Raw genomic sequence first — 24,754 nt, 5'->3', positions numbered from 1 at the left:
CCTGGGCAACAAGAGCAAAAAACTTCGTCTCAAAAAATAATAATAACAACAAAAAATTAGCCAGACGTGGTGGCATGTGCCTGTAGTCCTTGCTACTCAGGAGGCTGAAGAAGAAGGATTGCTTGATCCCTGGAGTTGGAGGCTGCAGTGAGCCATGATTGCACCACTGTACTCCAGTTGGGTAACAGAGTGAGACCTCGTCTGGGGAAGAAAGAAAAAAAAGACCACTGGAGTATCAGAACTGGGAGAAAGTGATGATACTTTAAAACATTGATAATATACTTCTCCCTATTAATCCTCTAAAAAAGAGTGCAGAAACAGCTTGATTGTATTTACAGTGTCTCATGCTCAGTGGAGGTGCTCACTAGTCTAAGTACATTTTACCAATATATTAATTTTGACTGATTTTTGTTCTGTTTCGTTTTGTTTTCTTTTTATTTATTTATTTTTTATTTATTTATTTTTTTGAGACGGAGTCTCACTCTGTCTTCCTGGCTGGAGTGCAGTGGCGTGATCTTGGCTCCCTGCAAGCTCCGCCTCCCGGGTTCACGCCATTCTCCTGCCTCAGCCTCCCACGTAGCTGGGACTACAGGTGCCTGCCACCACACCCGGCTAATTTTTTTGTATTTTTCTTTAGTAGAGACAGGGTTTCACCGTGTTAGCCAGGATGGTCTCCATCTCCTGACCTCGTGATCTGCCCACCTCAGCCTCCCAAAGTGCTGGGATTACAGGCGTGAGCCACCACGCCCTGCCTCGTTTTGTTTTATTTTGAGATGGAGTTCCACTCTGTCACTCAGGCTGGAGTGCAGTGGCATGATCTGGGCTCAAGCTGTTCTCCTGCCTCAACCTCCTGAGTAGCTGCTATTAGAGGCATACACCATCACTCCCAACTAATTTTTTTTTGTATTTTTTTATTAGAGATAGGGTCTCACTATGTTGGCCAGGCTGGTCTCGAACTCCTGACCTCAAGTGATCTGCCTGCTTCGGCCTCCCAAAGTGAATTTTGACTGATTTTAAGATAAATGTTAAAGAGCCGAGCACAGTGGCTTATGCCTGTGATCCCAGCACTTTGGGAGGCCAAGGCAGGTGGATCTCTGTTCCATGTTGCCCTAGGAGTTTGAGACCAGCCTGGGCAACATGGCAAAACCCTATCTGTATAAAATAAAAAATTAGCCAGGCGAGGTGGTAGGCACCTATAGTCCTAACTACTCAAGAAGCTGAGATGGGAAGATTGCCTGAGCCTGGGAGGTTGAGACTGCAGTGAGCCGAGATCGCGCCTGGTAAACAGAGTGAGACCCTGTCTCAACAACAACTAAAAAGAATGTTGAAAGCAGTGAAGCGGTATACTTCACTTGTCTAAGTCTGTCACATTATCTATAGATTAAGCAGTATACTTGACTTGTCTGTCACATTATCTATAGACTATAATAAACTCTGATGACTGAATTTATTTACTTAGGTTTTGAAGGAAGGAAACATAAAAGAATGTTCTCAAATTAATAGAAACTACAATTTTTTTTTTAGAAACTTCAGAAATATGCTTACCCAGAAACTACAAAATTTTTGTGGAAGCGATAGTTTCTAAAATCTTTAGGATCTGTTTTTTGTATTACTTTAATGCAAAGAAATTTCAGAAATTCAAGGTGTTAATAACGGTAAGATTTCATTTTTCTCAGATACACCTGTAAGATCGGAATGGAGTGAACTTCAAAGTCAGGAACGATCTGAACAAAAAAAGTCTGAAGTGAGTCCTTTTGGAATTGGAACAGTTATAGCTTAACATTTCTACTCTTGTTAACTAATCTTGCAGTTGTTGAAATAGCTGTCATCTTAAGATCGTTAAATATAGTTTGTAATTTTTGATCGGCATTTCTTATACTAAGATTTCAGATGAAAAGCCCATATAAAAGGTAGGGTCTGAAATTTTTTAAAAGGGTAACGTGATCTACATACAACTATCACTTTATTGTTTTCTCAAGCTGTTTTTGAAATATGTAAATTATGTCATGTTTCAAATAATTTTGAAAGTATGAATGAAATAGGAGTTACTATTTTCAGGGTCCTAATTCTTTCTTCCATTTCTAGATGCTTCCCATTATAACACTAGGCACATAGTCGCTTCTTTTGTTTTTTTCTGGCTACCTGGCATTTCTTTGACATTCGAGAAATGTTTTGGCAATTAAATATTTTGAGGGCGTGGCATGGTGGCTCACGTCTGTAATCACAGCACTTTGGGAGGCCAAGCAGAAGGATCACTTGAGCCCAGGAGTTCAAGACCATCCTGGGCAACATGGGGAGACCTTATCTCTACAAAAATTTTTAAAATTAGCCAGGCGTGGTGGTGCATGTCTGTGGTCCCAGCTTTTTGGGAGGCTGAGATGGGAGGATTGCTTGGGCCCCAGAGGTCAAGGCTGCAGTGAGCCATGATCATACCACTGCACTCCAGCCTGAGTGACAGAGTGAGACCCTGTCTCAACAACAACACATTTGTCCATAGGAGATAACATTTTTTATTAACATAATGCTTTTTATATTTTCTCCTATACTTTAATATCTCTGAAATTTAGCTACATCTTATATTTGACTTTAAGATATGATGTAGTTTAATTGGCATATAAAATACAATAATGATATAATTAGTAATAGTGGCTGGCAAAACACAGCTGTATGTTCCTTCATGCAGTAGCCCATGCTTTTCAGTGCTCATCCAGAAACATTTACTCCAAGTAGTAACAGCGTAACATTTTAAAATTTTAAGCCTAATTAAAAAACAATTGTTCGCTTTTCCTCTGATGCTGAAAATGATAGGCCTTGATTTCTTGGGATATATACCCATAACAGACCCAGCTTTCTATTATTTGTATATAAAATGAATGTATTGTATGTAATAGGTATTGAATGTCTTCCTTGTAGGGCTTGATAACCTCTGAAAATGAGAAATGTGGTAAGTTGTTAAATTTTTTTTTTCCTTTTTACTATAGATTTTATTGATTAATTTCTACAAAATAACATGCTTCATAGTTCATGCTATATAGTTATTTCTGCATGTGAAAATGCCTAGGACAACTCTTCTAGAAGCTTAATATTGTACTATAATTCTTCCAAATTAATTATTACCACCAGATAGTAGTATTGATCTGGAAAATCATGGGAGCATTTACTATCAATAGTTACAGGCTAATGGGAAAGAGATTTTTTAAAAATATTTTTCTGTTTTTAAAAACACCTAGAAGTTAGATCCCGACTTAAATAAATGCCCCAAATTTACCTACGTGATGGAATTGGTTCTGTAGAAACCTATTGTTTTAGAAATCTTCCTTTTAGTACTTTTTCATTTATTTGTGAAGACCAATAAAATTGTGAAAGAATGAATGAATTTTAGTAGTTAACATCTTTTGTTACTAATCTTAAACATTGGTAATTAAAGAGTAAACTACAATCTAAACAACATAAAACTTTAAAAGTGGAGTTATTAGGCCTGGCATGGTGGCTTACACCTATAATCCCAGCACTTTGGGAGACCCAGGCAGGCAATCACCTGAGGTCAGGAGTTCGAAACCAGCCTTGAGCAACATGGTGAAACTCCGTCTCTACTAAAAATAAAAAAATAGCTAGGCGTCATGCCATCTACCTGTAATCCCAGCTACTAAGGAGACTGAGGCAGGAGAATCCCTTGAACCCAGGAGGCGGAGGTTGCAGTGCGCCAAGATTGTGCCATTGCACTCCAACCCAGGCAACAAGAGGGAAACTCCGTCTAAAAAAAAAAAAAGAGTTATTATTTCAAGGTGCAAATAGTTCATTAATTAGCCCTGACCTTGTTTTTTTTTTTTTTTTTTTTTTTTTTTGAGACAGAGTCTTGCTCTGTCGCCCAGGCTGGAGTGCAGTGGTGCGATCTCGGCTCACTGCAAGCTCCGCCTCCCGGGTTCACAACATTCTCCTGCCTCAGCCTCCCGAGTAGCTGGGACTACAGGCGCCCGCCACCACGCCTGGCTAATTTTTTTGTATTTTTAGTAGAGACGGGGTTTCACCATGTTAGCCAGGATGGTCTCGATCTCCTGACCTCATGATCGGCCTGCCTCGGCCTCCCAAAATGCTGGGATTACGGGCGTGAGCCACCATGCCCGGCCTGACCTTGTTGATTTCTATACAAAGACATTTCAGTTGCAATTATTCCCTTAGAACATAGGCATATAGTATAGCTACCTTAAGGGAATGCAATATGTCAAGACCTAGATTTATGAAATAAGAATAACGAGAATCCTCACATTGCAGAAGTACTCACTGCAGATTTCTGTGTGACCACAATAATACCTGACATGATTTTCTGTGCTCACTACACTTGTATTTATATTGTTCTTGACCTGTAAAATTATGGTGCCCAGGAGAGAAAATTTTCTCTTTTCATGCTTGCCAAGATTTAAAAAATTAAAGAGTTATATATACATGATGCTACAAAGGATGGTGATTAACAAAGCCTTTGTGTTGCTACTTAGATCATCCAGCAGGAGGTATTCACTACGAGATGTGCATAGAATGTCCACCTACTTTCAGTGACAAGAGAGAGCAAATACCAGAAAATCCAACAGAAGCCACAGATATTGGTAATTTGTTTAATAAATAATTTTTAGTAAGTAGTTAACACTGGCAGGAATGAGAAAAGCTCATTTGCCATTGTGAAATGACACTTGCCAAGAATGAAACATGATTTTCCAAAGTTGCTTGGACTAGTCATAAAATAAATGAAATACTTAATTCTATTTCACATTAAGATTAAAAACTAAAATAGAAAACTGCAGTATATAAAAAAAATTTTGTGTTGGAAAGACTAAATTATCATGGATGTTTTTCTTACATTGTGATAAAATTGGTTTTATTTCCAGCATAAGATTTTTAAAAGAAGCAATCATTTTCAGTTACTCCAAATAAATTTACAATTGTTTTGCATTTACCAAGTTTTGTTTGGCTTAAATTCTAAATTGCCTTGTGGAAATTTATTTGTTCCAGAAAATGAGAATGTCTGTGGACATGGTTTTTAGTAGTTCGAAAGTATTTCTGAACACTGACTAGTTATTGTGGTGTTTTCACTGTAGGTTTTGGTAATCGATGTGGAAAACCCAAAGGACCAAGAGATCCACCTTCCGAATGGACATGATTCAGGGAGCTAAAAGACACTTTAAGTTATACTGGAAAATTCAGGTGCCACTGAAAGCCAGATTTATAGTATTCCATCTTTAATATGTGGGACTAACAGCAGTGTAGATTGTTACCTTAATATTTTTTGCTGGGACCATCTACCTGCCTTATACTACACTTAGGAAAAAGTATTACATATGGTTTATTTTGAAACTTCAAGTATTATTGCCTTAATGTCTCTTAACCCTGTTACACGCTGCTTGTAGACATGTTAATATAGTAATACTTTTATGATATATTGAGTTTAAGGACTACTCTTTTTCCGTTTTATCATGTATGCATTATTTTGTATATGTACAGGGCAAGTAGGTATATAATTTGATAAAGTTGCAATTGAAATATTATTAACAGAAGATGTAAGAAATTTCTGCATGGTCTAAATCTTTGTGTACTTTATTTGTAAATTATTTGCCCTGGAGTTTTAGAAAATAGTTTCTGAATTTTAAACTTGCTGGATTCATGCAGCCAGCTTTGCAGGTTATCAGAGATCAAAGATTGTAATAATAATACATTTTGTAAATTGTAAGCAAAAAGTTATTTTTATATTATATACAGTCTAATTGTTCATCCTAATTGTTCCTGTTTTCATCTAGTCAGAGATTCAGTAAGTGCCTTGGAACAATATTGAATTCTCTTAGCTTGTGTGTGTTTCTTTAATATTTGAACTCAACTGGGATTAGAAGACTATCAAAATACATGTATGTTTCAGGATATTTGACCTGTCATTAAAAAAACAAACAATTTTACAGTGCCTACTTGTTGCCTTTGCTTTTCATTTCTCATTCCTAGGATATTGGACTTAACTATCAGCCTTCTTGCTGGCTCAGTCTTGGTATGAAATGAATGTGAATGGGGTTTAATTTCTTTTTTTTTTTCTTTTTTTAGACAGAATATTGCTCTGTCACTCAGGCTGGAGTACAGTGGTACCATCTTGGCTCACTGTAACCTCCACTTCCGAGGTTCAAGTAATTCTCCTGTCTCAGCCTCCCAAGTGGCCTGCCACGACACCCGGCTAATTTTTGTATTTTCAGTAGAGATGGTTTCACCATGTTGGCGAGGCTGGTCTGAAACTCATGAACTCAGGTGATCCACCTACCTTGGCCTCTCAAAATGCTGGGATTACAGGCATGAGTCACCATGCCAGGCCTAATCTCTTAATTAAGGAATAGAGAGTACCTTCTGCAAAAAAACATGGCTCTGCCGATTCTAAATACTTATTGCCCCTAGGCATTCCTCATCCTTATCATTATTAGCCTACCAAAGTCCTAGTAGAAAACCCAACAGAGGGGGTCAGACCGGGTGGCTCACGCCTGTAATTCCAGCGCTTTGGGAGGCCAAGGCAGGCAGATCACTTGAGGTCAGGAATTCAAGACCAGTCTGACCAATATGGTGAAACCTCATCTCTACTAAAATTACAAAAAAATTAGCTGGGCATGGTGGCACATGCCTGGAATCCCAGCTACTCAGGAGGCTGAGGCAGGAGAATTGCTTGAACCAAGGAGATGGAGGTTGTAGTGAGCTGAGATCACACCACTGCACTCCAGTCTGGGCAACAGAGCAAGACTACATCTCAAAAAAAAAAAAAGAAAAGAAAACCAAACCAAGGGGATGTTGGGAACGGGAAATGGTTTCTTCTCATCCCATGACTGGAGCACAGATTGCATTCCTCAATACTAAGTCTGAATTTTGACAACCGTAGATTGGAATTGTTGGATATCTGTATTTTCCCTCTGCATACAAAAGACTGAAGAAATAGTAAAACTAAAGTACATGGAAAACCTTATATGAGTAGAAGGGGGATTGTTGTGGAGGAGAAAGTAATACTACAATTTCATGTTAAATTTGTTTTAAAGCTAACTGGTCTTCATGTTGATCCCTTAGGATTTTTTTTTTTTTTTTTAAACGGAACTTTGCTCTTGTCGCCCAGGCTGGAGTGTAATGGCGCGATCTCGGCTCACTGCAACCTCTGCCTCCTGGGTTCAAGCAATTCTCCTGCCTCAGCGTCCTTAGTAGCTGGGCTTCCAGGTGCCCACCACCAAGCCCAACTAATTATTTTTGTATTTTTAGTAGAGACGGTGTTTTGCCATGTTGGCCAGGCTGGTCTTGAACTCCTGACCTCAGGTGATCTGCCCGCCTCAGCCTCCGAAAGTGCTGGGATTACAGGCGTGAGCCACCACACCTGGCCAATTCCTTAGAATTTGAAAATATTCTGTATGCTTTGGTAATAAGGAAGTGATAATACAGTGGATGCTTGACATTTTCAAGACACAGGCACTCTTGTAATAGATCTATTCCTAATATAATGTAAACTGAAATAAAAGCATAACTGAAAAAAATTTCAGCCCCTTCACACACTTGATGAGTTATCGTAGAGTACTAAAATCATAAGGATTTTTGTGGTTGGGATGGGGTTTCTTAGAATACCTTCACTGAAGTATACATGTATTCAGAATTATGCAAAAATTGTATTAATTGCCAGGCGCAGTGGCTCACGCCTGTAATCCCAGCACTTTGGGAGGCTGAGGCGGGGGGAATCACCTGAGGTCAGGAGTTCAAGACCACCCTCAACATGGAGAAACCCCGTCTCTACTAAAAATACAAAATTAGCCGGGCGTAGTGGTGCATGCCTGTAATCCCAACTACTCGGGAGGCTGAGGCAGGAGAATTGCTTGAACCTGGGAGGCGTAGGTTGCAGTGAGCCAAGATCACACCATTGCAATCCAGCCTGGGCAACAAGAGCAAAACTCCATCTCAAAAAAAAAAAAGAAAAAAAATCATATTAATCATCATAAAGAATATCACCTATGTGAGTGTGACCACTGCCTAGGTCAAGCAGTAGAACAATATCTGCAACTGAGAAGCCACCCCCTTAGGCTTCTGAAATTTGTTCATTTTCATATGTGTAGCAGTTATTTGTTCTTTGTTTTTTGAGACAGGGTCTCATTCTGTCACCTAGGCTGTAGTTCAGTGGTGTGAGCTTACTGCAGCCTTGACCACCTGGGCTCAAGTGATCCTCCCACGTCAGCCTCCCAAGTAGCTGGGACTACAAGCACACACCACTACGCCTGGCTAATTTTGTTTATTTTCTGTAGAAAATAAAAGTCTCACTATGGGCCAGGTGCGGTGGCTCAGGCCTGTAAACCCATCACTTTGAGAGGCCAAGGTGGGCGGATCACGAGGTCAGGAGATCGAGACTATCCTGGCTAAAGCGGTGAAACCCGTCTGTACTAAAAATACCAAAAAATTAGCCAAGCTTGGTGGCGGGCACCTGTAGTCCCGGCTACTCGAGAGGCTGAGGCAGGAGAATCGCGGGAGGCAGAGCTTGCAGTGAGCTGAGATTGCACCACTGCACTCCAGCCTGGGTGACAGAGTGAGACTCCGAATCAAAAAAAAAAAAAAAAAAAAAGTCTCTCTATATTGCCCAGATTAGTCTTAAACTCCTGGCCTTAAGTGATTCTCCTGCCTCGGCCTCCCAAAGTGCTAGGATTGCAGATCTGAACCACTGTGTCAGCCGTGCATGTATCTTTTGGCACACACGTGTACATGTATCTGTTGGATATATATTAAGGAGTGGAATTTTGAGATCACAGAGTTTGCATATATATTCCAGCTTTAGTACATACTGCTAGTTTTCTAAATTGATTTTTCTAATTGTTAAAATCCTTGCTAACACTTGATATGGTCAATACTTTTCATTTTAGCCATTCTAATGGGTATGTAGTGGTATTGCCTTACCTGAATGTCTATTTCTTTGATGATTAGTGAGGTTGAGCAGCTTTTCACATGCATATGACCATGTGGATATCCTCTTCTGTGAACTACCTGTTCAAGTCTGAAGCAGATACTATTTGGTAGTATCAACTAAAACTGAATATAATACATACACTAAATTTAGCAATTTTGTACCTATTTTTTTCTTACACACCTGTAATCCCAGCACTTTGGGGGGCTGAGGCGAGCGGATCACCTGAGGTCGGTAGTTAGAGACCAGCCTGACCAACATGGAGAAACCCTCTACTAAAAATACAAAATTATCCAGGCATGGTGGCGCATGCCTGTAATCCCAGTTACTCGGGAGGCTGAGGCGGGAGAATCACTTGAACCCAGGAGGCAGAGGTGGCAGTGAGCTGAGATCTCGCCATTGCACTTCAGCCTGGGCAACAGTAGCAAAACTCCATCTCAAAAAAAGAAAAAATCTCTTTCCACCGTAAGTACTATCAGTTAGCTTTCTTTTGGGAGCCATTTTTCACAAAGTATTTTTTACTTTATGGACATTTTCCACATATATTGATAAAGCAATAAAGCCATAGTTACATGTAAGTGCTGAGCTAGACTCAGTCACTAGGTAACTGACTTGCTCACATGTAACAGCCTCATAGAATATGTGGTTCAGATTTTTGCGTGAGCAAAATGATGTGACTATGTTCTAAACCCTTGGGGCCACTTAAAATAGTAGTAACTATGAATGTTAAATTATTGAATGTAAAGAGTTTACTGTATATCAGTTTGCCTTTTTGTATTCTGAAATTGAATTTACTGTAGATAGAAGGTTCAGAATTCCTACTTCTATTTAGATAATTAAATGGATATGAGGGAATGGACAGGTCTCTTAGTTCCCAAGATTCTGTCTTGGAAAGGAAAAAATGTCAACTTTGGATATGTTGAGTTTTAGGTAGCCAATACCTTCAGCATCAAAGAAGTGATATCCAGTCCACAGGTAGAAATATATTTGAAGTTCAGAAGAAGGGTCCACATTGAAGATCAAGATTAGGGCATTAATATAGACATGAATGAAACCATGGGTGCACAAAACCCCAGGGAGAATAAATGAACTATTTGATATTTAAATGAATTTTTGCAGTTACATGGTAAATCTTTACATTTCTATTTGTCAGAACATGATTTGGGTTAAACATGGGCAATATCCCCATGCCAGTCATCTGAATCATTTTGTACTGTAGGTTCTGATCTCTTCAATCAATCCACCTTCCTCACTACCATCAAGCTGATGTTGCTAGAAGGCCAACCTGGATCTGCTCTTGACTTTGTAATTGTTACTTCTCCCTAAGAAATATTTAATGGTTCTTTATTGACTGCAGTAATGTTTGATCAAAACATTCAAAACCTGGCCAGGAGCGGTGGCTCATGCCTGTAATCCCTGCACTTTGGGAGGCTGAGGTAGGTGGATCACCTGAGGTCAGGAGTTCAAGACCAGCCTGGCCAACATGGTGAAACCCTGTCTCTACTAAAAATACAAAAATTAGCCAGTCATGGTGGCAGGCGCCTGTAATCCCAGCTACTTGGGAGGCTGCAGCAGGAGAATCGCTTGAACTCAGGAGGCAGAGGTTGCAGTGAGCCTAAATCACGCCACTGCACTCTAGCCTGGGAGACAAAGCAAGACTTCGTCTCCAAAAAAAAAAAAAAATCAAAACCTGGCCCAGGTTCTCCTGCACTAGAATTGAGGGAGTGTTCTTAAAATGCAGGTTCCAAGATCCTACTCTGGACCTGAATTAGAGTGGAGCCAAAGAATGTGTATTTTAGACAAGCAGTACAGGTGATTCTGTTGCTTAATAAAATTGGAGAACAAGACCTACAGGATCAAGTCCAGACTCCTGAGCAGATCATGCAAGACCTGTTCAAGATCTTACTGTTGCTATCCTCTCTGGCCTTTTCTCTGGTCACATCTGTGCTCCAACCATGAACTACTTATAGTTTCCAGAGCCCCCCAACCCCCTTAGTCATCCTATACCTTTCCTCTTGAACATCGTTCTTTGTCCTGTTCTGTTGAGCCCTACTCATCTAACAAGATTAGTTCAAGTGTCATTTCCTGTATTAAACTTAACTTGTCCTGTCTCCCAACAAGTCAAATCAACCATTTCCTCTTTGTTTCTATACTGTTTAAGTACATTTACTTAAACTTTCTGCTCTACTAAACTAGCCTCTTCGAGAGAAATGACAGTGAAATGTAGTGGAAATATTGGCATATGTAGACTCAGGTGGCTAAGTGTGAAAAGTAGGACTAATTTTGAATATAAGTATTTTCTTTTTTGTTTGTTTGTTTGTTTTGTTTTTTGAGATGGAGTCTCGCTCTGTCGCCAGGCTGGAGTGCAGTGGCACGATCTCGGCTCACTGCAACTTCCGCCTCCCGGATTCAAGCGATCTCCTGCCTCAGCCTCCTGAGTAGCTGAGACTACAGGTACGCATCACCATGCCTGGCTAATTTTTTTTTTTTCTTTTAGTAGAGATGGGGTTTCACCATGTTGGCCAGGATGGTCTCCATCTCCTGGCCTCGTGATTCGCCTGCCTCGGCCTCCCAAACTGCTGGGATTACAGGCATGAGCCACTGTGCCCGGCCTTTTTTAATTGTTATTTTTTTGAGACGGAGTCGCACTCTGTTACCCAGGCTGGAGTACGGTGGTGCGATCTCAGCTCACTGCAACCTCTGCCTCCCGGGTTCAAGCGATTCTCCTGCCTCAGCCTCCTGAGTAGCTGGGACTACAGGCACACGCCACCACGCCTGGCTAATTTTTTTTTTTTTTTTTCCAGTAGAGACGAGGTTTTGCTATGTTGGCCAGGCTGGTCTCGAACTCCAATCTCAGGTGATCCACCCGCCTTGGTCTCCCAAAGTGTTGGGATTACAGGCATCAGCCACTGCGCCCAGCATTTTTGTTTTTGTTTTTGTTTTTTGAGGCAGAGTTTCACTGTCATCCAGGCTGGAGCGCCATGGCGCAATCTTGGCTCACTGCAACCTTTGGCTCCCAGGTTTAAGCGATTCTTGTGCCTCAGCCTCCTGAGTAGCTGGGATTACAGGTATGCACACCACACCCGGCTACTTTTTGTAATTTTTTAGTAGAGACAGGGTTTTGCCATGTTGGCCAGGCTTGTCTCGAACTCCTGGCCTCAAGCAATCTGCCCACCTCGGCTTCCCAAAGTGCTGGGATTACAGGTGTAGCCTGAATATAAGTATTTTCTTAAATATGGTCCTGAACCCAGGTGTGGTGGCTCATACCTGTAACCCTAACACTTCGGGAGGCTGAGGCAAGATCACTTGAGGACAGGAGTTAAAGGTTGCAGTGAGCTATGATCACACCCCTGCACTCCAGCCTGGGCAAAATGAAACTCCATCCCTTTTTTTTTTTTTTTAAGATGGAGTCTTGCTCTGTCACCCAGGCTGGAGTGCAGTGGCGCCATCTGAGCTCACTGCAACCTCCACCTCCCAGGTTCAAGCAATTGCCTGCCTCAGCCTCCTAAGTCACTGGGATTACAGGTATCTGCCGTCAGGCCTGGCTAATTTTTTTTGTATTTTTAGTAGAGACGGGGTTTCACCATCTTGGCCAGGCTGGTCTTGAACTCCTGACCTCGTGAACCATCTGCCTCGACCTCCCAAAGTGCTAGGATTACAGGCGTCAGCCACTGCGCCCTTCCTCTTTTTTTTTTTTTTTTTTTTTTGTTTGTGAGACACAGTCTTTCTCTTTCACCCGGGCTAGAGTACAGTGGTGCAATCACAGCTCACTGCCCCCTTGACCTCCCAGGCTCAAGCGATCCTCCTACCTCAGACTCCGAGTAGCTGACACTACAGGTGCATGCCACCATGCATGACTAATTTTTGATTTTTTATAGAGATGGGGTCTTGCTACATCACCCAGGCTGGTTTCCTGGATGCAGGTGATCCCCCTGCCCCGACTTCCCAAAGTGAGACTCCATCTGTAAAAGAAAAAGTATTGGCCGCTTGTGGTGGCTCACGCCTGTAATCTCAACACTTTGGGAGGCCGAGGTGGGCGGATCACGAGGTCAAGAGATCAAGACCATCCTGGCCAACATGGTGAAACCCCGCGTCTACTAAAAATCCAAAAATTAGCTGGGTGTGATGGCACGTGGCTGTAATACACAAGAATCACTTGAACCCAGGAGTCGGAGGTTGCAGTGAGCCGAGATTGCACCACTGCACTCCAGCCTGGTAAACAAACAAACAAATAAATAAATAAATGTCTACTGAATAGATGGCTTAAATCCAAGGCCATAGTACATGTTAAGGTAGCTAGTCCATACCTGGTTTCGATTTATATTCCCAGTAGAAGTCTATTAATAGACTCCTATTAATAAGTCTGTATTTTCAAACTTAATACCTCTTGACGTATTTAAAACACTTACATAAAGATACCCATGGAGTAAAGCTTAATGTAGGTTGTTTACACTCTTGTCCCTGCTCCTGGAGTCAGTTCATAAGCAGAGTGGTTAAAAACAACATCTACTGCTGGGCGCAGAGGCTCACGCCTGTAATTCCAGCACTTTGGGAGGCCAAGGTGGGCGGATCACGAGGTCAGGAGATGGAGACCATCCTGGCTAACACCATGAAACCCCATCTCTACTAAAAATACAAAAAATTAGCTGCGCACAGTGGCGGCCGCCTGTAGTCGCAGCTACTCAGGAGGCTGAGGCAGGAGAATGGCGTGAACCCGGGAGGCAGAGCTTGCGGTGAGCCAAGATCGCGCCACTGCAGTCCAGCCTGGGCAAAAGAGCAAGATTCCATCTCAAAAAAAAAGAAAAAAAATCATCTACTAATGTGAGTTATTTGCCAAGAATATACCCGTAGTCTCCATACTTTATATTTGACTCTTTTCTATAAACATCTATACATGTTTTCTGAAAATTACATATATAAGAACAGTTTTTGGCCTAGGACAGTGGCTCAGGCCTGTAGTCCCAGCATTTTGGGATGCTGAGGCAGGGGGATTGCTTGAGCCCAGAAGTTAAGAGACCAGCCTGGGCAACATTGTGAGACCTCATCTCTACCAAAAATAAGAAAATTAGGCCAGGTGCGTTGGCTCACACCTGTAATCTCAGCACTTTGGGAGGCCTAAGCAGGTGGATCACTTGAGGTCAGGAGTTCAAGACCAGCCTGGCCAACATGGTGAAACCCCGTCTCTACTAAAAATGCAAAAATTAGCTGGGCATGGTGATACGTGCCTATAAATCGCAGCTACTGAGGAGGCTAAGGTGGGGAGAATCGCTTGAACCTGAGAGACAGGTTGCAGTGAGCCAAGACCATGCGGCTGTACTGCTGCCTAGGTGACAGAGTGAGACTCTGTCTCAAGAAAAAAAAGAAAAAAAAAAGGCCAGGCGCAGTGGCTCATGCCTGTAATCTCAACACTTTAGGAGGCCAAGACAGATGGATCACGAGGTCAGGAGATCGAGACCATCCTGGCTAACACGGTGAAAACCCGTCTCTATTAAAAATATAAAAAATTAGCAGGGTGTGGTGGCACGCGCCTGTGGTCCCAGCTACTTGGGAGGCTGAAGCAGGAGAATCGCTTGAATCTGGGAGGCGGAGGTTGCAGTGAGCTGAGATCAGGCCACTGCACTCCAGCCTGGGTGACAGAGCAAGACTCCGTCTCAAAAAAAAAAAAAAGAAACAAAGAAAAGTAGCCAATTGCAGTGCTCACCTGTAGTCCCAACTACTCAGGAGGCCAAGGCAGGAGGATTGCTTCAGCCTGAGAGTTCAAGGTTATAGTGAGAAAGAAAGGAAGGAAGGAAGGAAAGAAAGAAGGGAAGGAGAAGAAAGAGAAGGAGGGAAAGGGGAAAAAAAAGAAAAAGGAAGAAAGGAGGGAAGGGAGAAGGAAGGGAGGGAAGGAGGGAAGGAAGGGGAAAGAAAAAAAATTTTTTCAGAGTTAAACTAAAAAGAGACAATTTTGTGCTTAATTTAAAGGGGAGCAATAAAATGAATTAATGCAATCTGAAGCTTTTGAGAGAAATTCCAGTGAACAACGACATCTTCCTTATATTTAGCCTTAAAACGTTTTTTGGATTGTAATATTTTTGTTGATATATATTTAGTACTTTTTTTTTTTTTTTTTTTTTGAGACAGGGTCCCACTCTGTTACCCAGGCTGGAGTGGAGTAGTACCATCTCAGCTCATTGCAACCTCCAATCCCCGGGGTCAAGCGATCCTCCCACCTCAGCCTCTCAGGTAGCTGGGACTACAGGAGCGCACTAGCAAGCCTGGACAATTTTTGTATTTTTTGTAGAGACGGGGTTCCACCATGTTGCCCAGGCTGGTTTCAAACTCCTGGACTCAAGCCATCTGGTGGCCTTGGCCTCCCAAAGTGCTGGGATTACAGGCGTGAACCACCGCACCCGGCCTATATTTGGTACTCTGTTGCAATCTATGAAATCATTTTGGTTTAATATTAAATACAAGACTAAATTGAATTAGCTCATTTTTATGCTGGTTTTAGTAAAGTTCTTGTTGCTTTTGGCCTTTTACAGAGGTATCTCCTAATTGCCTGCTTTTAATGGCTATTCTAGGTATCAAAAATTCAGATTATATTAATAACTTTCTAAATAATGGCGTGTAAAGTTAATTTCAGTTTTTTAGTACTTTATTCTCCAATTCTGGGTCTTCGTTACACAGCCTTAAAGGCCAGAAATTCATGTTTTCATTCTGGCAAATAGAGAACTGCAAAGGCTTTAACCCAGATTTTGACATATTTCCACTCAATAAGCAGCCCTTGCATATTGTGCTAAACATGGAAAGTAGATCTAGTTTTGAACATAAACTGTATTTTTAACAGATTTGCTGCAACCTGTTCCCTTGTCTCCAAGGTGCATAATTCCTATAAAAGATGCAAATGACCAATATTTTGATCATAAATAATTTGACCAGTAAAAGCAGCAACGCTTGGGTAGCTCAAGGAGATAGTCTCTCTGTTCTAAAGTACAATTTGTTGAATTAGTGGGGGAAGGGAATTCCAAAGATTCCAGTCATTTTACATTTTGTAGAGATAACGTGGCATAAGTGCTATTATCATGACTTAATGTAATAGTATTTGTAACTTTAGAACTCTTGCCAATACTTCAAAAAGAACATATTTTTTAGCTTCTATAGATTTATACCCAAACAGCCAATATGAAGTAAACAAAAAAAAAATGTATATTTATCTTTAAAATACATTTTTCTGAAAATCAAGGACCAAGGAAATGTTTTTCTGATCACAAAATTCTACAGTAGGATTAACAGTTTAATGAAAATTCAAACGTACAAACTTTCTGCACATTTGCTTCTAAATTTTAGCTTTGTCTATATAAAACCTAGAATATTTCTTTTTCTTTTTCTTTTTGAGACAGAGTCTCACTCTGTCACCCAGGCTGGAGTGTGCAGTGGTGCAGTCATGGCTCACTGCAGCCTTGACCTTCCAGGCTCAAGCAGTCCTCCCAGCTCAGCTTCCCAAGTAGCTGGGACCACAGGCGTATGCCACCACGCCCAGCTAATTTTTGTATTTCTCAGTAGAGACGGGGTTTCGCCATGTTGCCCAGACTGAACTACTGGGCTCAAGCGATCCTCCTGCCTCGGCTTCCCAAAGTGCTGGGATTAACAGGCATAAGCCACCATGCCTGGCCTAGAATATTTACAATATCTTCTAAAACAATGTGAAAATTGTTTAAGTGATTTAAATAATTTTCTGTATTAGGCTAAGTATTTACCTTTCTCATTGTATTTGAAGGAAGTACATAGTAACATTTTGCGTGTAGTTTCTATGCTAAAATTTTTAAATACCAGGATAATACATAGGTCTTACAGTTTGGAAGATACAGAGATTAGCTGATGTTAACGTTAGGAAAAAAGGGTTTTTTTTGTTTGGTTGGTTGGTTTTTGTTTGTTTGTTTTTTGAGATGTAGTCTTGCTCTGTTGCCCAGGCTGGAATGCAGTGGCATGACCTCAGCTCACTGCAACTTCTGCCTCCCGAGTTCAAGCGATTCTCCTGCCTCAGTCTCCCGAGCAGCTGGGACTACAGGCATGTGCCACCATGCCCAACTAATTTTTGTATTTTTAGTAGAGATGGGGTTTCACTCTGTTGGCCAGGCTGGTCTCAAACTCCTGACCTCGTGATCCGCCCGCCTTGGCCTCCCAAAGTGCTGGGATTACAGCCGTAAGCCACTGTGCCCAGCCTAGGAAAAAGTTTTTTAAAATTAAGACTGTATGTACACATTTCACTGTTTCAGAAAAGTGAAATGCAGTTTATAAGGAATTTTCTGTTGCCATTCAGAATAACAAAATATTCTTAGGTCTTTTCAACCTAAAATGAGTAGTCCATTTTAATAATTAATAATTATTCTACCTACCAATATCACTTTCCATGTAATAGAAATAAATTGAAATTCATAGGTAGAAGTTTTATGTTTAGACTTTATTTTCATTTGAATTCACTTGAATGTAAGGCCAGAGATTTTTGCAAGTTGGGTTCTTTGACTAAGGATTCAAAATATTAATAGCTTTTAGCAGTTTGAGTGGCAGTAGGGATTGGAATGTCATCTAACTCTTTTGCCATTCCACCAGAAGGGGGCAGCAAAGCAAACCAAGAGGAAATTTATAGGTCAAAAAATTTACAAAAGTCACTAAAAATTCAGAGAGCTAAGTACAAAAGCTTGTTTGGGTGGCTTCAGTGTTTGGGAGTGTATATGAAGGCCCTACTGCCAGATGCCCCATAGACCATTTTGCAAGATGCTTGAGCAAATCTTAAAGCTTCAATGTATGTTCCTGCAGACTGAGGCCTATCAAATAAAAATCATTGACCTTGTTGGATGCTTTCCGTGTGCCAGACACTCTGCTAATCTCTGTACACATATTTATTCAAACTTCACAAAAGCCTTGTGAGGTAGACTGTCTTATGAATGAATCTGAAAAATACAGGCTTTAGATAATGTATATAAAATCAAACAAAGTAGTACAAAGCCACAATTTAAATCTAGCTCCTATTCTAAAATCCTCACTCTTAACTACTGACCCTATTATATGCCTCTAGATTTCAGAGAAGATAGGAATACAGGCTTTAATGGATAAGAAACGTATGTGCTAGTTAACTCAGTTGAAAAAGGGGCTAGTTAAGTCAAAGGTCACTGATAGGCTTTATTTATTTTATTTTATGATTTATTTATTTATTTGAGACAGAGTCTTGCTCTGGCACCCGTGCTGGAGTGCAGCGGCATGATCTGGGGTCACTGCAACCTCTTCCTCCCAGGTTCAAGTGATTCTCCTGTCTCAGCCTCCTGAGTAGCTGGGAGTACAGGAGCCTGACACCACGCCCGGCTAATTTTTGTATTTTTAGTAGAGACAGGGTTTCACCATGTTAGCCAGGCTGGTCTCCAACTCCTCACCTCAAGTGATATACCTGCTTCATCCTCCCAAAATGCTGGGATTACAGGCGTGAGCCCAAGACACACACACACACACACACACACACACATATATTTTTTTGAGATGAGACTCTATGGCCAGGCTGGAGTGCAGTGGTGCAATCTCAGTTCACTGCAACCTCCGCCTCCTGAGTTCAAGCGATTCTCCTTCCTCAGCCTCCTGAGTAGCTGGGACTACAGTCACACACCACCATGCCCAGCTAATTTTTTTTTTTTTTTTTTTTTTTTTGTATTTTTAGTAGAGACGGAGTTTCACCATGTTAGCCAGGATGGTCTCGATCTCTTAACCTCGTGATCCTCCCACCTCAGCCTCCCAAAGTCCTAGGATTACAAGTGTGAGCCACCGTGCCCAATCCCCAAGACATATGTTTTAAAGCCTATGAGTTCACCAGGCATGGTGGCTCACGCCTGTAATCCCAGCACTTTGGCAGGCCGAGGCGGGTAGATCACCTGAAGTCAGGAGTTCAAGACCAGCCAGGCTAACATGGTGAAATTCCGTCTCTACTAAAAATACAAATATTAGCTGGGTGTGGTGGCAGGCCCCTGTAATCCCAGCTACTTGGGAGGCTGAGGCAAACGAATCACTTGAACCCAGGAGGCAGAGGTTGCAGTGAGCACTTCAGCCTGGGCGACAGAGCAAGACTATGTCTAAAAAAAAAAAAAAAGTCTTGAAGCTGGGTGCAGTGGCATGTGCCTATCTTCCCAGCTACTCAGGGGGCTGAAGTGGGAGGATTATTTGAGCCCAGAAATTTGAGGCCACAGTGTGGTATATCTGCTCTGAATAGCCACTGCGCTACAAGCTGGGCATCCTAGCAAGAACCTGTATCTCCAAAACAAAACAAAACAAAACAAAACAAACAAAAAAACTTGAAAAGTGATTAAGACTATCCACGTGTTTTTTCTTACTGTTTCTGTCTACTTCCTAATCTGCAGATCTGCAAATGGGATAAATGCAAAGTGGAATAAATGTCTGGCAGAAGTCAGAATCTGGAATTTTTACCAATTTTGTCCAATTTAATTTTACAGTCAACTTGATCAGCTACTGAGGTATGTTGGAAGTCACAGCCACAATATTTTGCAGCTCCTCCCATCAAGGTAGTGTTTGTTTTCCCAGCCCTAGTATTTGGGCTGGCCTTGTGCCTTGCTTTAACCAATAAAATGAGCAGATGTGTTTCTGGGCTGATTCTGAGACCTTAAGAGACCTCCTGCTTCAGTCTCTTGGGGTCCTGCTGGCATGTAAAGAAGCTCAGGCTAAGCCATGGACTGATGAAAGACCATGTGGGGAGATTCCCAACAAGTCCCATCCCACATCACATGGAAGAAAGTCATACAGCAGCGCCCTTATGCAGAATGGTGAGAAATCATTAAGTGTTCTTTTAAAGTAATGTTTTATAGTAGGTTTCTAATTTATTATTTTTTCAGGTGTAGAGATGGGGCCTTGCTATGTTGCCCAGGTCGGTCTTGAACTCCTGGCCTCAAGCAATGTTCCCATTTCACCCTCCCAACGTGCTAGGATTACAGGCACGAGCCACTGCACTCGGCCTACGGTAGTTTATTATGCAGCAGTGTATGACACAAACAATTACAATAATGGAGAACAGAACATAAGTTAAATCTACAAATATTTCATGTAGATTCTACTTTTTTCCTATCCACTATCACTTTTCCACTGTTTTTAGGTGTATAAAATCACCTTGTATGTCCCTTCTCTTTTCCTTTCCACAGCACGGTACTGGTAATGAACAGCAAAAATGTCAAAAGGCTGTAGCTAAATGCCAAAGAATTTCCAAAGTCTTAAGCCTTAAATAATCAGAAATGTGCCTGCATGTTTGATAAAACTCTCTAAGAAGCTCCTAAGTCTGGGAAAGCATTTACCCAGACTGTAAAATAAAAAGGCATTCTAATAGTCCTTTTAGCAATTATGTTTTTTAAGGCTAGAATGATATATACACATAATGATTTTTATTGTGAAAGTCTTAAGCCCATGATTGGGAGTTAACACAAGTCTAAAAATCCTTCTTTTTTTTTTTTTTTGAGACAGGTTCTCACTCTGTCACCCAGGCTGGCATGCAGTGGCCCAGTCTCGGCTCACTGCAACTTCCGCTTCCTGGGTTCCAGTGATTCTCCTGCCTCAGCCTCCTGAGTAGCTGGGATTACAGGCACATGCCACCATGCCTGGCTCATTTTTTTGTATTTTTTTTTTTTAATAGAGACGGATTTCACCATGTTGGCCAGGCTGGTCTCAAACTCCTGACCTCAAATAATCCGCCCACCTCGGTATCCCAAAGTGCTGGGATTAGAGGCATGAGCCACTGTGCCCAGCCTCCTTTTTATTTAACTGTCTCGAAACAATTATTTGAGAATTTCTAATAGGCAATGCCATATCCACTGCCTACAACTTATTTATGTAGCAAGCCTCCATATGGTGTTTACTGTGTCCACATACTGTTTTAAATAAATCATTTAAGTAACGATATAGGCACTATCTTCAATCTCCATTTATAGATTTGGACATCAAGTTAAAGAGAGAAGTTAAGTAACTTGTCCTAGGTTACAATGCAGGGAAGATTTGTTCCCTCTATACTAGATGAAGGATGTGGGAGAGGAGGCGGGACTGGAGTTAGGTGACATTATATATTCAAGTAACAGCTCTATTTAAGTAATTCTTCCCAGGAAAGTAACCATAAGAGCAGAAAGGCCTTAGCATTTGACATCTATTATGTAGCTCCAAGCTTTCTAGCCTTATCTGTCACTCCCACTGCTCCTCCACCCTAACCTTCAACCAGAAATTTAGCCCCCAAATATACCTTGGAATTTTCCAACTCTGTTCTTTGCTCCTTTAGCCCCACCCTGACCACTTTCTCCAAAAGCAAAAGTAGAGTGACGTACCTTTCAAAGTCCACCAAGTTTACTTTGTTTATAAAGCCTTCCTACTTCTCCATCTATCACTCCCTTGACCTCTGGCAGAATCAACTGCTTTCTCCATCAAGCTTCCTTAGCTCTTGTATTCTATGCAGTTTTTCCACATCATTTAAAATTAGCTGTTTATAAAATATGTCTTCCACATTTGCTTGCAAGCTCCTTGAGGGCCTAACCCGATTTTCTGCTTACAGGTCGACACAGATGCACATAACTTGCAAAGAAATTGTCTGAATGGAGGTGGCCATCAGTCAGAGTGAAGAAGGTACCCTTTTCAGGCTGTTACATGAATTTTAAATTCCAACACTTTGGGCAGCTGAGGTGGAAGGATCACTTGAACCCAGAAGTTCGAGACCAGCCTGGACAACATAGCGAGACTCCATTTCTGAAAAAGAAAAAAAATTAGTGGGACATGGTGGCGTGCACCTGTAGTCCCAGCTAATCAGGGGGCTGAGGCAAGATAATCACTTGAGCCCAGGAGGTCAAGACTGCAGGGAGTCATGATTGTGCAATGCAGTCCAGCCTGAGCAACAGAATGAGACCCTATCTGAAAACAAACCAACCAACCACTTCTAGAAGCACTTGCATATAGTGAAGAATTCATAATTGAGTGGCAGAGAGACAGATTATGAGGCATACTTTTTGATGGAGTGTTTTATAGGAAAGGTAATGTGGCTCTGGAACTAGTGGCTTTAGGGGCTGGCTTCCAGATCCTGGCATCAACAGCATGTTTTGATAGCCCAGGTCTATAGAGTGGATTTGTGAGTCACTCCTGAAGCTCAGCCTGTACACTGTTTCTTTTTTTTTTTTGAGATGGAGTCTCTCTCTGCCGCCCAGGCAGCAGTATAGTGGCACGATCTCGGCTCACTGCAACCTCCGCCTCCCGGGTTCAAGCAATTCTCCTGCCTCAGCCTCCTGGGTAGCTGGGACTACAGGCGCTTGCCACCACACTCGGGTAATTTTTGTATTTTTAGTAGAGACTGGGTTTCACCATATTGGCCAGGCTGGTCTCAAACTCCTGACCTTGTGATCTGCCCACCTCGGCCTCCCAAAGTGCTTATACGCTGTTTCTTTAATCTGACAAATTTTATAATATACCATGTAATAAGTCCCTTTTGGCTTAAACCAGCTAAGGGTAGATTTTACCTCTGCATTGAACCCAGACCAATGCATCTCCTCTAAGAAAAATTATTGTCAATAATTCTCAAACGATTGCCTCTCTAATTTAAAAAGCAAAGTAAATTCAGTTAATTGGTTAACAATTTCCTGAGTTCATAAAACAGATATTCCAGGAAGAGAAGCCTTTTTTCAAACAAAGAATTCATAGAGCTATTTCACATTTACATTGTCTAAACTTTCTAAAAATAAGTGTTTTTCAGGCATTTAAAAATTAATCCAGGCAGGGTGCAGTGGCTCATGCCTGTAATCCCAGCACTTTGGGAGTCTGGGGCAAGAGGATTGCTTGAGCCCAGGAGTTCAAGACCAGCCTTGGCAAGACAGTGAGACCCTGTCTCTACAAAAACATTTTTAAGGCTTGGTGCAGTGGCTCATGCCTGGATTCCCAGCACTCTGGGAGGCTGATGCAGGTGGATCACTTGAGGTCAGGAGTTCAAGGGCAGCCTGGCCAACATGGCAAAACCCCATCTTTACAGAAAATAAAAGAGTTAGCCAGGCGTGGTGGCGCACATCTGTAATCCCAGCTACTTAGGAGGCTGAGGCAGGAGGTTGAGGTTGCAGTGAGTCAAGATCACACCACTGCACTCCACTCCAGCCTGGGCAACAGAACAAGACTCCATCTCAAAAAAAAATGTTTTTTAATTAGCTGGGTTAATTTTTTAATTAGTCTCGAGTCCCAGCTACACGGAGGGCTGAGATGGGAGGATATCTTGAGCTTGGAAGCTCAAGGCTGCAGTGAGCCATGATCATGCCACTGCATTCCAGCCTGGGTGACAGAGTAAGACCTTGTCTCAAAAATAAAAATAAAAATTAATCCATGTTTATTAAGACAATTTTTAAGATGATTTTTGAAAGGTAATTTGCATGTTATCTCAGCAAAATTTTCAATAATGTGAACTACAAGGCATAAATCTTTAGCAAAAAGATTTTTATTCAATATTTTATTATCAAACGTTCAAACAGAAAAGTTGAAAGAATTATACAGTGAGCCATATAATATACTCATCATCTAGATTCTACAATTAACAGTTATTTTTATCACATGTCTAATGATCTATGCATCACTCTATTCATCCATTAATTCATTTTTGTTTATATATTTCAAAGTGATTTGCAAACATGAGTACACTTCACACCTGAACACGTTAGCATAGCAAAAGGATTTTTTTCAGGTATAGTATTTGTCCACTGGAGGGCCTCCAAATGCCATAAAATGCATTAAAAGTAAGTTCATCTGTGGTCCCCAAGAACTGGAGAAGGTCTAGGGAAGGAGATGCATGGAGTGTAAATTGCATCAATTAGGGCAAGAGACTCAATCTGAAATCCAGAAAGAAGATTTCAACATTTTTTATCTTTACCCTCAGAGTTTCTCTTCCTTTTTTTACAGCTACTTTCGTTGTAAAGGAGAAAATATATCACAGGCCTCTCTCCCCAACAAATGATTTGAGCTCTTGAAGGTAGCAATTCTTTAAACCAGAAACTCAGAAAACTTGAAGTCAAGATGTTGTCATATTTGTGGAAATGAGTTGATGACATAAATTAAATGTTTGTTAGTTTGTTGATTGTTAACTCTCCACGAGGACAGGGATTTAGTTATCACTTGTCGCCAGAATATAGACAGACACTCGTTGGAACATACTAGTGCTCAATAAATATTTACTGAAGAAATGAATGAATCCAAGTGCTTTATTCCAAGTATAATCTTCACACATTTAATGTCATTACTGATCAAAGTTAAGACAATTAGCCTACTTTTTAGTGTAATAGAGCTTAACGTAGCTATGTAATATAATGTATACCATTAAATTCCAAAAAGGAAAACAATCTAAAATGTAACTCATTTTTCCAAAAACATGAAGAAATCTTGAGGATTCCACTGGGAAGTTACCTTTAAAAAAAACAAAAACAAAAACAAAAAGGGCTGGGCGCAGTGGCTCATGCCTGTAGTCCCAACACTTTGGGATGCCAGGACAGGAGGATTGCTTGAGCCTAGGAATTCAAGACCAGTTTGGGCAACCCAGGGAGACCTTGTCTCTACGAAAAATAAAAATTGAAAAATTAGCCAGGCTTAGTGGTGCATGCCTGTGGTCTCAGCTACTTGGAAGGCTCAGGTCACAGGATCACCTGAGCCAGGGAGGTCAAGGCTACAAGTGAATGATGATCATGCCATTGCACTCCAGACTGGGCAACAGAGCAAGACTTTGCCTCGAAAAAACCCCATAAAATATGGATATAGATTGATTATCGTAGATCTGGAGCTGCAACTACAGAAATG

At 41.3% G+C, this 24,754-nt stretch overlaps 1 protein-coding gene across 3 annotated transcripts in view; it reads left to right on the top strand.

Annotated features, from left to right (window-relative positions):
- The window catches only part of PTPN12 (protein tyrosine phosphatase non-receptor type 12), a 102,278-nt gene extending 96,334 nt beyond the window's left edge, over positions 1–5,944 (top strand). For all 3 annotated transcript variants that reach the window (XM_024249588.2, XM_024249589.3, XM_024249591.3), the window contains exons 15-18: positions 1,677–1,744; positions 2,914–2,944; positions 4,494–4,601; positions 5,091–5,944. In XM_024249588.2, coding sequence (XP_024105356.1) covers positions 1,677–1,744; positions 2,914–2,944; positions 4,494–4,601; positions 5,091–5,152 — 269 coding nt within the window. In that variant the 3' untranslated portion in view covers positions 5,153–5,944. The remainder of the gene's footprint in view (positions 1–1,676; positions 1,745–2,913; positions 2,945–4,493; positions 4,602–5,090) is intronic.
- Positions 5,945–24,754: the final 18,810 nt, after the last annotated feature.

The sequence above is a fragment of the Pongo abelii genome, chromosome 6, assembly GCF_028885655.2.
Source record: "Pongo abelii isolate AG06213 chromosome 6, NHGRI_mPonAbe1-v2.0_pri, whole genome shotgun sequence".
Classification (NCBI taxonomy): Eukaryota; Metazoa; Chordata; class Mammalia; order Primates; family Hominidae; genus Pongo; species Pongo abelii.
Note: the sequence above shows the minus strand (reverse complement) of the source record. Positions and strands in the feature narration are given on the sequence as shown.